This window comes from Agelaius phoeniceus, chromosome 5 (assembly GCF_051311805.1).
Source record: "Agelaius phoeniceus isolate bAgePho1 chromosome 5, bAgePho1.hap1, whole genome shotgun sequence".
Lineage (NCBI taxonomy): Eukaryota > Metazoa > Chordata > Aves > Passeriformes > Icteridae > Agelaius > Agelaius phoeniceus.
In genome coordinates this window covers 9,116,318-9,129,536 of record NC_135269.1, presented here as the reverse complement: position 1 = coordinate 9,129,536, position 13,219 = coordinate 9,116,318, and the positions used below count along the sequence as shown (strand labels likewise).

Sequence of the window (13,219 nt, the reverse complement as noted above, 5' to 3'; positions counted from 1 at the left end):
TTTTCTTTGGAAAATACATAAAATTCCACATTTGGAAACAAAAGCCTTCCTTTTCTGTCATACTCACTATTAACACAGTTTAGATAGTACCACAGGGTTGATGCTGTATTTGACTGTTCCACTGGTTGGCCAAGTGAGGAGAAAGAGAAAAATTTCCCTACATAGCACAATACTACAGGTTTCTCTGTGGGAAATACAGCACAGGTGTGTGACACCCATCCAAATCTCTGGCAAATTTCATGATAATCAGCTACTCAAATTAAAAAAAATAATTTACCAATTAGCTGATTTGCTAAACTGAAACACTATTTGGCTGCTTGATGACCAGTATCTCTAATGTTATAGTTACAATGATAATGACACAAACTCTTTTGATTAATTGCTATCCTGGGCATATACTCTTATCACTACTGAAACACCACTTTCTTCCTTAATTAGTTAAGGAGGAGTTATTAATTATACTGCTGGGCTGACATTCCATAAATCTACAGCCAATGACCTAATACCAAGCTGGCATTCTTGAAACAGTCTCCATTTAATGGAATCATTTCAAGTAAGGTTACAGCAGAACGAGGCCTATGGCACCTGCTGCATGAAGTCAAGGGTAGGATTTCAATATGAGTGCTCTCGTTAATTTATTTTTCCTTCTATATATGGTGCAATCAACTTCCTTGACACTGGTTGGGAAGGATCATCACAGAATCACAGGATCATAGGATTTTAAGGGTTGGAAGGGACTTTAAAGATCAAAACTCCCTGCTACAGGCAGGGACACCTTCCACTAGACCGGGTGGCCCAGAGCCCCATCCAACCTTGGCTTCTTCCCCACTTTCTGATCTCTCTACTAACCCAAAAACACTGTCAGAGAATTGATACTGCTTTTCCTTCAATACCAAAACATCATGGTGGCTTCTGACAGAACAAACAGAGTGAAACCCCTTTAAGTTCTCTATAGTCTTCATTTTAGTTTAATATGGGCTGCGTTATAAAAATCACAGAGAAAAAACATTATTTCCTCAAACCATTATAAAAATCTTCACACATCTAAATGACTGAACAAAACATTTTTAAATTAAATGAGGTAAACTAAGTAAATTAGTCTGAACCCTTGTTTGAGCTCAGATAAAGAACTAACCTTAGCTTTAAGTTTCATATATTGAAACAATTTTAGAAGACCTTGAGCTGAAAGGAAATTCAAATATCATAAGAACCATGATCACTGGTCAGAGAATTTAGTCCTGGAACTGACAGCTCACTACCTGTGTGGTGGGAATCCTGGAGAACACACACCAGGGACTGAAAAATTGCACTGTGCCCAATATGAGAAGAAAAGCTTAAAACCACCAATGATCACAACACTTCATCCTGTATTTCTACAGTGTGTTATGTACTGAGTACCAGATTATCTCTAAAATTTCTCCTCTTACTTAAAAAGGCAAAAGTGCAGGAACTATGGTTTTGCTAAAAGTGGACACCCCAGCCTATTTTTAGTACAAACCTACTTGCACAGCCCTAGTGCTTAATGTGTTCATTCCACTGGCAATAGAAACCACAGCTACTTGCCCAGACAGAATTTATTCTAAGGCCAGAAGCTAGAATTTATGAGAAACCCTCTTGAATTAAATAGCCAAAATAGGACCATTATCCCAATTCTTCACAAATTCCCTAAGAGTAACAAATTAGCAAACCCCTTTCTTTCAACTCTTTTTACTACAGGAAAAAGCTATTCAGGATAAAGGCAACAGGAAAAACAAAGCAGAGGTCATTATCCTCTCTTATCTCTTTTGAAAAAAAAATAAAAATTAAAAGCAATTCTGCCCCATGTAAAACACAGGCTTCCCAGACACATAGCATTGTGTGAAAATGTTAAACCTACTCATATGTGACATCAGTATGAAATACAAATCATGGTGTACACGTTGCTGGGTTATGTTTTAGAATGTTCCTTAAAAGCACTGCATCAAAAGCCACAGTCGACCCAAAAGAATATCCTGCTCAAGCATCACTGGCTTGTTTAACTAGCTAAATGGAAGTCAGTACATAAAACCACTTCTTTACTTCAAAATTGCTGAGTCAGGATGACCAAAACAAGTCATCTTTAAAAATAAAAGTTACAAATGAGAAGTTACCACAGTGCTTCAAACATGAGAACTGCATTAAATACAGCAATAGTACTTTGGAATTTTTATGCTTTATAGCATTAGACAATGATTCATCTAATTCAGCACACTGTCTCCACCATTTAATAACTTGCTGCTACTTAATTTGAGGGTGAAATGCAATTAACCAATTGCTGAACGAAAAAACAGAGCAGAGGACAATGCAAATTCTTTCCTAACCCGTGGAAAAGATGCATTAACTCAATAAAATGCAGTATTTGGCTAGTTGGGTTCCAATTCAGCTCTTAGCTAAGACAGAGATGATACAAATAAAACTATTTAGAAAAAGTATTTTTTGCAGTGATATACAAAAAATAATTTTTTATTTGTTGAATATTTGTGGATATTTGTTGAATATCCACAAGCACATTCAACTGCTTGTGGTTGAAACTGTGTTGATCCATACCAGTAAGGATCATCAACTTACAGTTTGAATGCTATGCTGGGTTTATCTAGATAGCTCAGTTTTACTGGTATGTGAGGGCAAAGGATTTATTTTCCACAAAACAATGTTCTCACAGACTCCTGCCAGAAACAAACTGCAAACTCACTCTTAATCTTCTATTAACCTTCCAATTTTTATAATATTTAATACTCTATTTATTATTCCATAGTGAGAAGCACATACAAAATTCATCCTTACTAGAAGGGGAGGGTGAGATTCCTTGCAATTTTTATAATTGCTTTCAAAATGTACAGGTCATTTAATCAATGCTAAAATATTTTTGATAGCCAGATCTCTGAAAGTATGAGATTGATTCCACCTTGCTTTTATTGGAATTCTGTAGAGAGACTTCCATGGTAGCATCATTGTTGTACAGAAGTACTCTTATACTGTAAAATCCCAAGGAATCTCTCCAGCCACCAGCTCTCCATGAGAAAAAACAATGTTGTTTTATATTCTAGGCTCACTTGAATCCTAGTGTGACTTGCACATGAACAAGCATAGAAGTTGGAAGTGAAATACAAGCCCTCGCAACAATTTTGGATTTGTCCTTTTATTCATGTGTCAGGCCTTTCTGAGCCAGGATGTCAACTTGGAAACTTAATAAGCTAAGCTGATGTTTAAAAGAGCTGAAAACTGGCCACATTTCAGAGCTTTCCCTCACTAGGGATAAACCATGTCTAAAAAAAGATATCCTGATTCTAGATTAACTTCTTTTGTAATGAAATCCTTTAAAATTTCCTTTGTTTATTAGAGGGTAACCTTTCAGTTCAGAGGTGTATTATTGGCACAAATATTTTTGAAAGAAAATCTGATGGCCCCCACATATTCCATGCTTTGAAAATCTGTCTGTTCTTACATTCTGAAAATCTGAAAAAAACCCACCACCTTACACTGAAAACTGGTGGACAAAACTCTTACTGCAGCAAGGGCTGGGAAGAGCTTTGCACCTTGAAGTTCATTTCTATAAAGGTAAGACACCTCTGATTCATGCAGCTTGTCTTTTACAACCCTGTTGATTGCATAAAATAATCTAAGGAAATAAACCCCATCTAATAAACAGACCTACCTGTAACCTCATATTCTTTAAAGCTTACATTAGAGGATAGTTCATAGGATGAGAAATAAAACAGATTAAAACTATTAACTCATCTATTTACAGAACTGTGACAATTTCAGGACAAAAGCTTGACTAAACAAGCACAGGAGAAATTCTTATGTTGCTTGTGGTAAATATCTTCAGATGTGATGTGATCCCACAAGCAAAACTTCCAAGATCTACATTTACTTTTCTTTACCGTGGTTAATTACCAGGGACAAAAGTTTAAAACAACAATGACATGAAAGACAGAAATTAAACAAAATTAGGTAAACATGAGAAGGGGAAACTTGGCCTACACAGAACACTGAGTTAATTTTTAATTTGCTTTCCTGTGGTCTTTAATACAAATTTCGTGACTGTGTTGTGGATGGTTTATTTGTTGTAAGGAAGATTAGAATGTGAGATGCTTAACAATGGCCAAGGCTTTTGAGGGTTTGTGCTACAAAGCATCTAATGGTCTCTATTAATGGATTTCCAAACACATTCAACAAGTGAACATTCCAAAGATAACTGAATTTAATTCTAAGGGCTTTGGTATATCCAGGTCCTTGAAAATAGGTCGTCCAATATTTGGCTTCTCGTGTAAACTGCATTTTCAGCACTGCTGCCATATTAAGGACCAGTCAGGAGTAGGAATCGAGGGGGTTTGTCCTCAAACTTGAGTACCTGGTCTGCTCAGGGACACCACACTAGTGAATGCTCCATGTGGAGAAATACTGTCCCTTTCACAACAAATAAGTCCCCAAAATACAGGAAAGGGGCTTGAAGGAAGTGTAAGGCATCTGGAAGTACAGAGGTCTGCAGCAGCACATCTGGAAGGAGTGGACTTAGCTCTGAATGAAAGAAAACTGTGTTTTTCTGGTTACCAAAGTGGCAACTCTCTTTTCCATTGTAAACCAAAAGGAAGGCACATTCACAAATCCACCAGCAATAACACTTACCTATGCCAGGAACACAGAAAAGACAAGTCAGCCAACTTTCTTCCACTGTTGTTCCACTCAAGGTTTCAATACCTGAGTTACAGGATTTGGGGTTTGAGGCATTCTGGGGATTATTTCCTGGGGCTAAGGATGAACTGCTCATATTTTCACAAGCTATCCTTAAACAACCCATGTTGGCCATTATAAGTTGAGCTGCGGCTCTGCTTGGAGCAGCACCACAGAATTATAATTGAATTGGTTTCAGAGAGGATTAGTCAGAATTACAACACTTCTGACTGCAACACAACCTAATTAGGGCCTGAGCAATCCCCTGATTAGAAAAGCCCTCATCAGTTCACCTGGAATGCAAAATAAGCCTGTTGTCATCACAAACAAGATCTTCCTTCTCATGCCTTTTTTAAATGACCCATAGACTTGTTTAGGTGAATTTCCACACTCAAGGTAACATGGGGATTAATAAGATAGCACTTACAAAAAACCTACTGAAAATGGAATTTACTTCTTCACATAAACAATATGTATTAGAGTAACACAGTCTAAATTCTAAAGAAGACATATTTCAGCACAAAACTAAGTCTGGCTAATCATGAGTAAATTAAAAGAGTTAATAAATCTCACGATTCTGTCTTTCACTAAAAGGAGTAATCAGATTTACTTTACATCCCTAAAAAAATGCTACATTAGGAACCCTCATTTGGTTATCTAATTGCCACCATATCTGAAAAATAGAATAAACTCCTAAGGATCTGAGCAGTTAAAAAGCCCCAAGAATGTAAGATACTACTTCTATAATTACAAAACCACATTTCACTTGCTTACTTAAGAAAAAATAAATCTTAGCCCTCTTTCATATTGAAATATTAACAATGAATTAATATTTTAAAAGAATCCATGAGATAATTTTCTCAAACTAAACTACAGAACAGATTTTGTCTCCACTGATGATTCAGTGTTACTTTTTTATTTAAAGGACATGGCAAAGGATTACAAGAAAGGTATTAAACAACCAACCAAAAAATGCTTGGGTTTTTTTAAAAACCCTGATGAATAAGTCACCTCATGTTTGCAGACAGGGCTGACTGCAGTAATTTACTCAGAGCTTGGCATATCTGATACTATTTCTCATCAGAGTGTTCAACCAACCACATGAGGCAACAGGAAGGCTTGTATGAGGCATTTTCATGTCATGGTTCCATGGTATTAAAGAGTGACTCTATATAACTTGAATATAAACATTCTATGAGAAATAATACACTAAATATAAACATTGTTTAGAAACACAGGGTTCAATTAACTCCCTAATCTTTTGTGCCAAATCACTGAAACTGATAAACATAAATCTTATTTTCCAGAAGGCATGTCAGATCTACCCAGCTGCTGCTGACTGGTAAAAGAGCTTTCAAAAGTTATTATAGCACATAAATGTATCCCTTTACCCAACTATACAGGAAGAAATTATTCTTTTAAAGGGCCAATATAACCCATGCAGAGCTCTCCTTTAGTTCACACAAATCCATTAAAATGGTGAAAAATTACACCTCAAAAACATTCAAAACTTTCATTCAATACCGTAAAATTGTTGGATTTTACAATTTGCCTATATTTTCAGAACTAAAAAGAAGGAAACATAAGTGCAGCAATTACCAAAAGCTCACAAGCTTTTTCAAATATAAGTCCACCCAGGAACAGACAGACATTTTACACGTATCTAGAACAAAACAGAAACTAAAAATGCTGCCATTGAAGATGTTCAGTGGCACATCCAAAGGTGCACGCTCCACATAAAATTCCCTTTTGAGAATTTCTAAGGCAAAGGGGTCCTCAAAGAAATAAGGGAAGAGGAGCAAAATTCTCCCCCAGAAGTGAAATGAGGGAGGCATGGAGAAGTGGGACACCACCAGTGGCCATGTTTAAGTTTTCTCAGGAATGGAAACTTTTGAAATGTTCTTCTTGACAGGTTCAGAATCAAATTACTGTAAGTCATATTGATGGAGACAGACACGTTTCTACAGAGAGCCAATTTCAATATTAGTTAGAACACTACTGAAAGTTACTAGCAAGATTATTAAAAGGCTTTCTTATTATCATAAAATCATTAATATTGGAAATGATTGCTAAAATCATCATGTCCAATCCCTAACCCAGCACTGTCAAGCCCACCACTACATCTTCCTGCCCTCCATGCCAGGTCATTCTTTGGTTACAATTTACTGCTACCAAACAGTTAAAATCTGAAATTCCCCTTCACTAACTACATTGTCAGATTTGTGTACTTAGCTCACAGTTGCCTACCAGATCTTAAGTTTCCCTTTTCATTTTCAAAACCAGCCTTAATTTCCATTCCCTATTATCACAATTTTAAGTCTAACTAGAATTCTTAGCTTTACCTTCTCCTCCTAACTTGATTCAATTTTTGTCCTTTGTGAGTTTCTTACCCAACAGTTTCCATAACAGAACAAAAGACACAGATTTATGCTCCATGGCAACATCCAGTTCTTCCATTTTACAAGCTGGCAGGAACTAAAACAGCATGAAAGAAGAACTACAGATTCAGCTTTATTTCAACCATAACTCCCTCCCTTAGTGCTGTGTGGATCAAAACCTGCTGAACTGCTCTGTGATGATGCTTTCCTGCAAGTGCAGCTCTGGAGACTGAAGAGGTCCAAAACATGGATTTGTGATAAACAATCCAACCCAAAGTTTACCACAGCTGACTGAGAATTTTGGGTTTGTTCTGGTTTTAAGTTTCCTTACTGAAAATGGCTAACCAACTCTATCTGAAGTTTTCCAAAGTGCAGACTGGGAAAGCATGTCATGCAAAATTTCAAACCAAACAATCTAAATTGAAAGCAACAGAAAAGACAGTGAGAGAGGTCGAGCAATCAGCACAAGCAATACTAATAATTGTGCACTGCAGGCACTCATCCTGTTCACTACTATAATAACACCATTTGGAAATTGTGTTAGCTTGGCAACTCATTTACCTTGAATTCTTCAACAATAATAGTTAAGGCTTCATGTCCGGCTTTTCTCATGTCTTCTAATTCCTGCTTATGCTTTTCCTGTACAAAAATACAGAAAACATTAGGCACATGACATAACAATTTTAATTCAGGAGAATGAATAAATAAATAAATAAATAAAAATTATTTTCCTGTTTTGGTATCTTTCATGAAGAAATGCACACAGCTTGATCCTTTAGATATTATATATATAATGTATATGAATATATATATGTGTATATACATATATATGCTAAATTCAAGTAGGTTCCAGTATTAAACTTATTTTTATTTCTTTATTTCACTTTATAGACCACAGATGGTTCTAAATGTTCTCCAAGTTTTGGGGTTTTTTTTGTTTTGTTTTCAGAACTTTCTTTATTTTTTGGTATACCTGTGGATGGCAGGACTTCCAAATCACCTTCTTAGTAAATGTTATTTGCTGCCTCAACATGTGGTTACATCATTTTAATCCCACTGTGATGCAATAATGTATCACTGATAACACAGATCATTGAAACTCTGATATTATACAGGTTAAAAACCCCAATTGTTTTGACTGAGGAAGTAAGATATCCCATTTTGGTAGAAAGCACAGTGCCTCTCACTCGCAATACCAGGCAAAGCAAAACACAGAACAAAAAATGCCATTTGTCCCTTTACAATCAATTCCTCAAGTTTTTAGAACCAGTGACTTGTTCAAGGTCATGTCCTAAAGATGTGAGCTGGTAACACAAGTCGAAGTGTTGACACCGAGGCATTCCTGTAACACCTGTAAACATTCCTCTATTCCTGCAGGAAATGTTCAGGGCAGGTATCTGAGCTGCTGCTGCCTGCCTGCCTTCTGTCAGGCTGTGGTACCCTCAGGGCTAGGTAGCTGCCAGTCTGAGCCAGTATCTCAGAAAGTTATGCACTCTCTTCCCTCTCCATTCCTGCACTCATGCAAGAAGGCAAACTGTAGCTCCCTGCTACAGTTCAACTGAAGTGGAAGACAAATTTCAAATCCATCTTAGGCAGCTTTGCTTTACACAATTACATCATTAAAAGTCCTCGATAGTGGAGTCATTGCACCAAGATTTTTGTCTCCATAAAATCAATTCTTCTTTAAGATCATCATTTAAAAAATTACAAATAACATTTAGCATCATTATGAGTCTGTTAAGTTCTTATTTGAAGATATAAATATTTCCTTCAATTCACCCAACTGCAGAGAAAAACATAATAGTAATCCTGAATGCAAAGGAGAAATTGAGGTAAACATGATGAAAACTAATGAGAAACTGAGGTAAACATGATGAGAATCTGTCCATAATGGCTAATTAATATACACACTAGAGTGTGCTATTGTGTATAAAATAGAGATTGGTCACTGTTTCTGTTCATGTGAAATGAGAATGTGAGCTCTACAGAACTAAGACATGGGAGCATCTCCAAGTCTCTAGCAAAGCAAGTATTTCCACTTTGGTCCTATCATCAACATCCTAGTGAAAGATGCAGCTAAGAACCTTAAGATAAGGAAAAATACAGGGAGGAGAGAAAGATTTCAGATATCCCAAGATAACCAAAAACCCCCACATTATACACAACCTTAAGCTCACCACAGGAAGCAAGGAGACACTGATTTATTTCATACAAGTAAACATAATTTGTACCTCAAGCATAACAATGGAAGACTCTGAGGTGAAAAATGAAGTGAGGTAGCAAATAAACTTTCACAAGCAACTGCCTAACATCGTGGTGGTGAGGACATTTCCTGCTGAGTTAGAAATGAGTTGAGCCTAAGTTGAGTGAGTGTGAACAGAGCAGCCTGCTGGGAATATTGTGACTGATTAAATGTGAAAAACTATGCAAAGGAAATAGTATGGAAGAGCCTGCACATGCCCCACACTGAAGCAGAATTACAGTTCCCACACCACTCTCTGAGTATTTGAGGGGTATAATAAGGATCTCCTCCCTATCATATTTAAGACATTAATATTTTGTGAAGAACAATTATAGTTTATATCTGCTCTTTCTTCTTCCCTACAGGATGTGCATACAGAGACCCTCCACTGAAGAGGACATTAAGCAATAAAAAGAAGTGCTAAAGATAAGTATTTTTAGTATGAAAGCACATTTTACTACCAAAACTGCATGATATGGTAAATAGCACATACACTTGGCCCAGGAATCCTTCTCTGGCTGCCCTGAAGTTTTGAAAATATTACACAGATAGTTCTTTGGGATGAAGCTAAAAATGTGCCAGGGCAACTTATGTCCTGGATACTTTCCTACTTCCCCACATAATCTAAATGGTGGGACAGGACAGCAAGAGGAAGCAAGGAAGGAGAAGTGAACAGGAGAACAATGCCAGCGAAGCTGACAAGAAGAGAACATTTCCATTAAACAACACAATAAGCATAAAAGGAATTCTGAGCTTCATAAGGATATTATTATATCTCTTGTCTCAAAAGCATCAGTCTTCAGATCAAATTAAATTCCACCACTGTCCATAAAGAACAAAATATTAATTTGGAAAGGGCTGCCAGGTGTCATCACTGGCTACTGATACTGAAGCCAGTTGTAACACCCAACACAACTTTACACAGTGCATGTATTCAAAAATCCATCTGTATTTATTTACTGTATTATAATATTATAATTTTAATTATAATTAAATAATTGTAATTAATTACTGATCACAATATATCAGTATTTCTTTACTGTAGTACGCTTCATGATACATATAGATATGTATGAAAAAACTACACTAGGAGAGTTTTCCTTCTTTCTATAGACAGGAGACTGACCTGCACATTGCAAGGGTCTGGAAAAAGGGCAGCTTAAGGAAAGAGGATCATGTTAGGAAATACTTAAGCAAGTAGGACCCAGTTAAGTCCGTGATGCCTGACAGGATGACCCCACAAGTGCTGAGGGAGCTGGCAGATGTAATTGTGAGGCTCCACTCAATACCTGTGGCTGATCACAATGTCTGGAGAACTGTCTGAGAACTGGATAATGTCATCCCCATAAATGTCATCCCTGCCTTCAAGATGACAAGAAACCACAAGGAGCTACAGGCTAGGCAGTCCCAACTCAGGACCTGGGAAGGTAATTGTGCCAGTTTTTCCTGCAACAGAGGGAAGTTTTTCACAGTAGGGGGCTATGTTTTGGATTTGTGCTGGAAGAAGTATCCATAACTCATGGGTATTTTAGTTACTGCTGCCTTTTGACACTTCTCTAAAATCTGCACAGAGAAGCTGCCTAAGTGTGGTCAGGAGCAGCTGAAAGAGAGGTGGATTGAAAACTGGCTGAACTGCCACACCCCAAAGGTGTCCCAGGGGACAAGAAGCTGAACATGAGGCCGACAATCCTGGACTGCATCAGGCTAAACATTGTCCCCAGGTCACAAAAGGTGATCTTACCCCTCCACTCAGCACTGTTAGGGCCATTCCTGTGTCCAGCTCTGGGCTCCCCAGTAAAAAAAACACATGGGCATACGGGAGAGAGACCAGCAAAGGGACACAAAGATGATGATGGGTCTGGGTCATCCTTCACATGAAGAGAGACTGAGAGAGTTAACTGTTAGGCCTGGAGAAGGTTCAGGGGGATCTTATCAATGTACATAAATACCTGAAGGGATGATAGAAAGAGAGCAGAGTCAGGCTCTGCAATGGGCTGCCCAGGGAGGTGGTGGAATCACTGTCCCTGGAGGTGTTTGCAGGAAGACTGGATGTGGCACTCAGTTTAGTTGATAAGGTGCTGTTAGGTCATGGGCCGGACTTGATGATCTCCAAGGTCTTTGCCAACTTAGCTGACTCTGTAATTGCTTTCACCAAGACCTAATACACTGGGTAGGAATTCTGAGGCTACTTGGTTTTTCTCAAAACCTTTCCACAGAAAGCACTAAAAAAGATCTTACAAAGCAAACAACAGTGGAGTGCTGCATATTTATCACAGGTGAGCCCTTCCAAAGGACCCACTGCATACAGCTCACTACAGTACACATGCTGTTTTCCAATATTTATTCTGGATACAATCTTTTATTACCAGTTTCCAACATATGAAATGTCAAATGTCAAAACTAATAGTAATCAAACCCACAATTTATATCAACAAATCTTTAACTAGAGGTACCTTATGCACCTCAAATTGCTAACAGTTCCATCTGCAGCTCTGTTAACCTTTGAGAAGCAACTAAAATATGCTTTAGAAATAGAACTAATTGAAAGAATGTATATTGAATTTTCATAGAGTTGTACCATTCATAACACATAATGATGTTCACAGCACATTCCTAGAGCATACCTTCAGTCTTTTCATGGATGTTTAAAAACCCAAGACGACTACAAAGAAACTTGACACTCAGTCAAGCAGCTTCAAAAGCATGCAGGAATAAATTTCATTTCAGCATGAGTAAAAACCTTCCAAGATTTACTTCTAGAAGATATAAAAAAGGAACTCATAGCATCATTATATGTAAATACTCTAATAATTTTATGTCGAGCTGTAAGATCACTGTATCTTTGTCATTTTTCCAATGTAATAAAAAACCTAATTGTTTTCTTCCTTGTTTTTGAAGTATAGAAAATAAGTTTCATTATAACATAAACAATCATACTTAGCACAAAATCAACAGAAAGATAAGTTACATCTTTACATTTGAATATCTTTTTGATTTTCAGGATGTAAACTATTTTCTTTGTCTGCCTCTTTAATTAAAATTCTGGGAGCAAACAATGGTGATTTACTTATCTCTTCTTTCAATCTTAACTCCTTTTCACATTTGTAAATATATTTTGGGACACTAAAAGCATTCCAAAGCAGACATACTATATGAAAACTAGCTGATCCACAGCTATTTTCCCATCAAAGTACAAGCAAAGAAGCCTCATCCCAAATTGTTGCCATGCTCATTCTGGGCTACAAACACATTTTTGTTTGTTGCTTTCCAGAAGACAAATGATGATGTGCAAGTTGAACAAAACTCAGAGAATTCACTGGACAACCAGAGACACAAGTATCCATCTTTGCATCAACTTGCTGTATTTGTTTCCTAAGAAAATTTACAAGAATTTAGATCAAAAAATGAAATAACCATCAGCTTGGGAAATTGAGCATCAAATCAAAGAGTTTGGAATGAAGTAAATACCAAGAAATACAGGCAATGAAGATGACAATACAGCCTCTTAAATTATTTCTTAGCTGAAGATCTGCATGAAAAGCTTCTCTTGACTGTGTTGTTTTAGAGAAAAGATGGATATGAAATAAAATCAGATGCTCATCAGTTAGACTATACTGTCCAAACCAGACCACAAACATCATCTGCAACTGAACTCCCAAAATTTTCTTCCATCAGAGAATTGCTATCAAGCTGTAAACATCAAGATTAACTTGTTGGTTATTTGTTGTACTTCCTGAAAAAATCAAAAATAGTCTCAGCATGAAGGAGGAAAAAAAAAATCCAAAGAGATAGAAGTTACACCTTTACCAGAGAAAACGAAGAAGTACATAAAGAAAAGAAGAAAACTAACTACTGCTCGCTTATTTTAAGATACTGCTATGAATTCTGCAAGAAAGGGATTTTTGCC

At 37.0% G+C, this 13,219-nt stretch overlaps 1 protein-coding gene across 2 annotated transcripts in view; it reads right to left on the bottom strand.

The window, feature by feature from the left end:
- CCDC91 (coiled-coil domain containing 91) overlaps positions 1–13,219 on the bottom strand; it is a 114,592-nt gene that overhangs the window by 54,979 nt on the left and 46,394 nt on the right. For both annotated transcript variants that reach the window (XM_054631728.2, XM_077178266.1), the window contains exon 7: positions 7,632–7,709. In XM_054631728.2, coding sequence (XP_054487703.2) covers positions 7,632–7,709 — 78 coding nt within the window. The remainder of the gene's footprint in view (positions 1–7,631; positions 7,710–13,219) is intronic.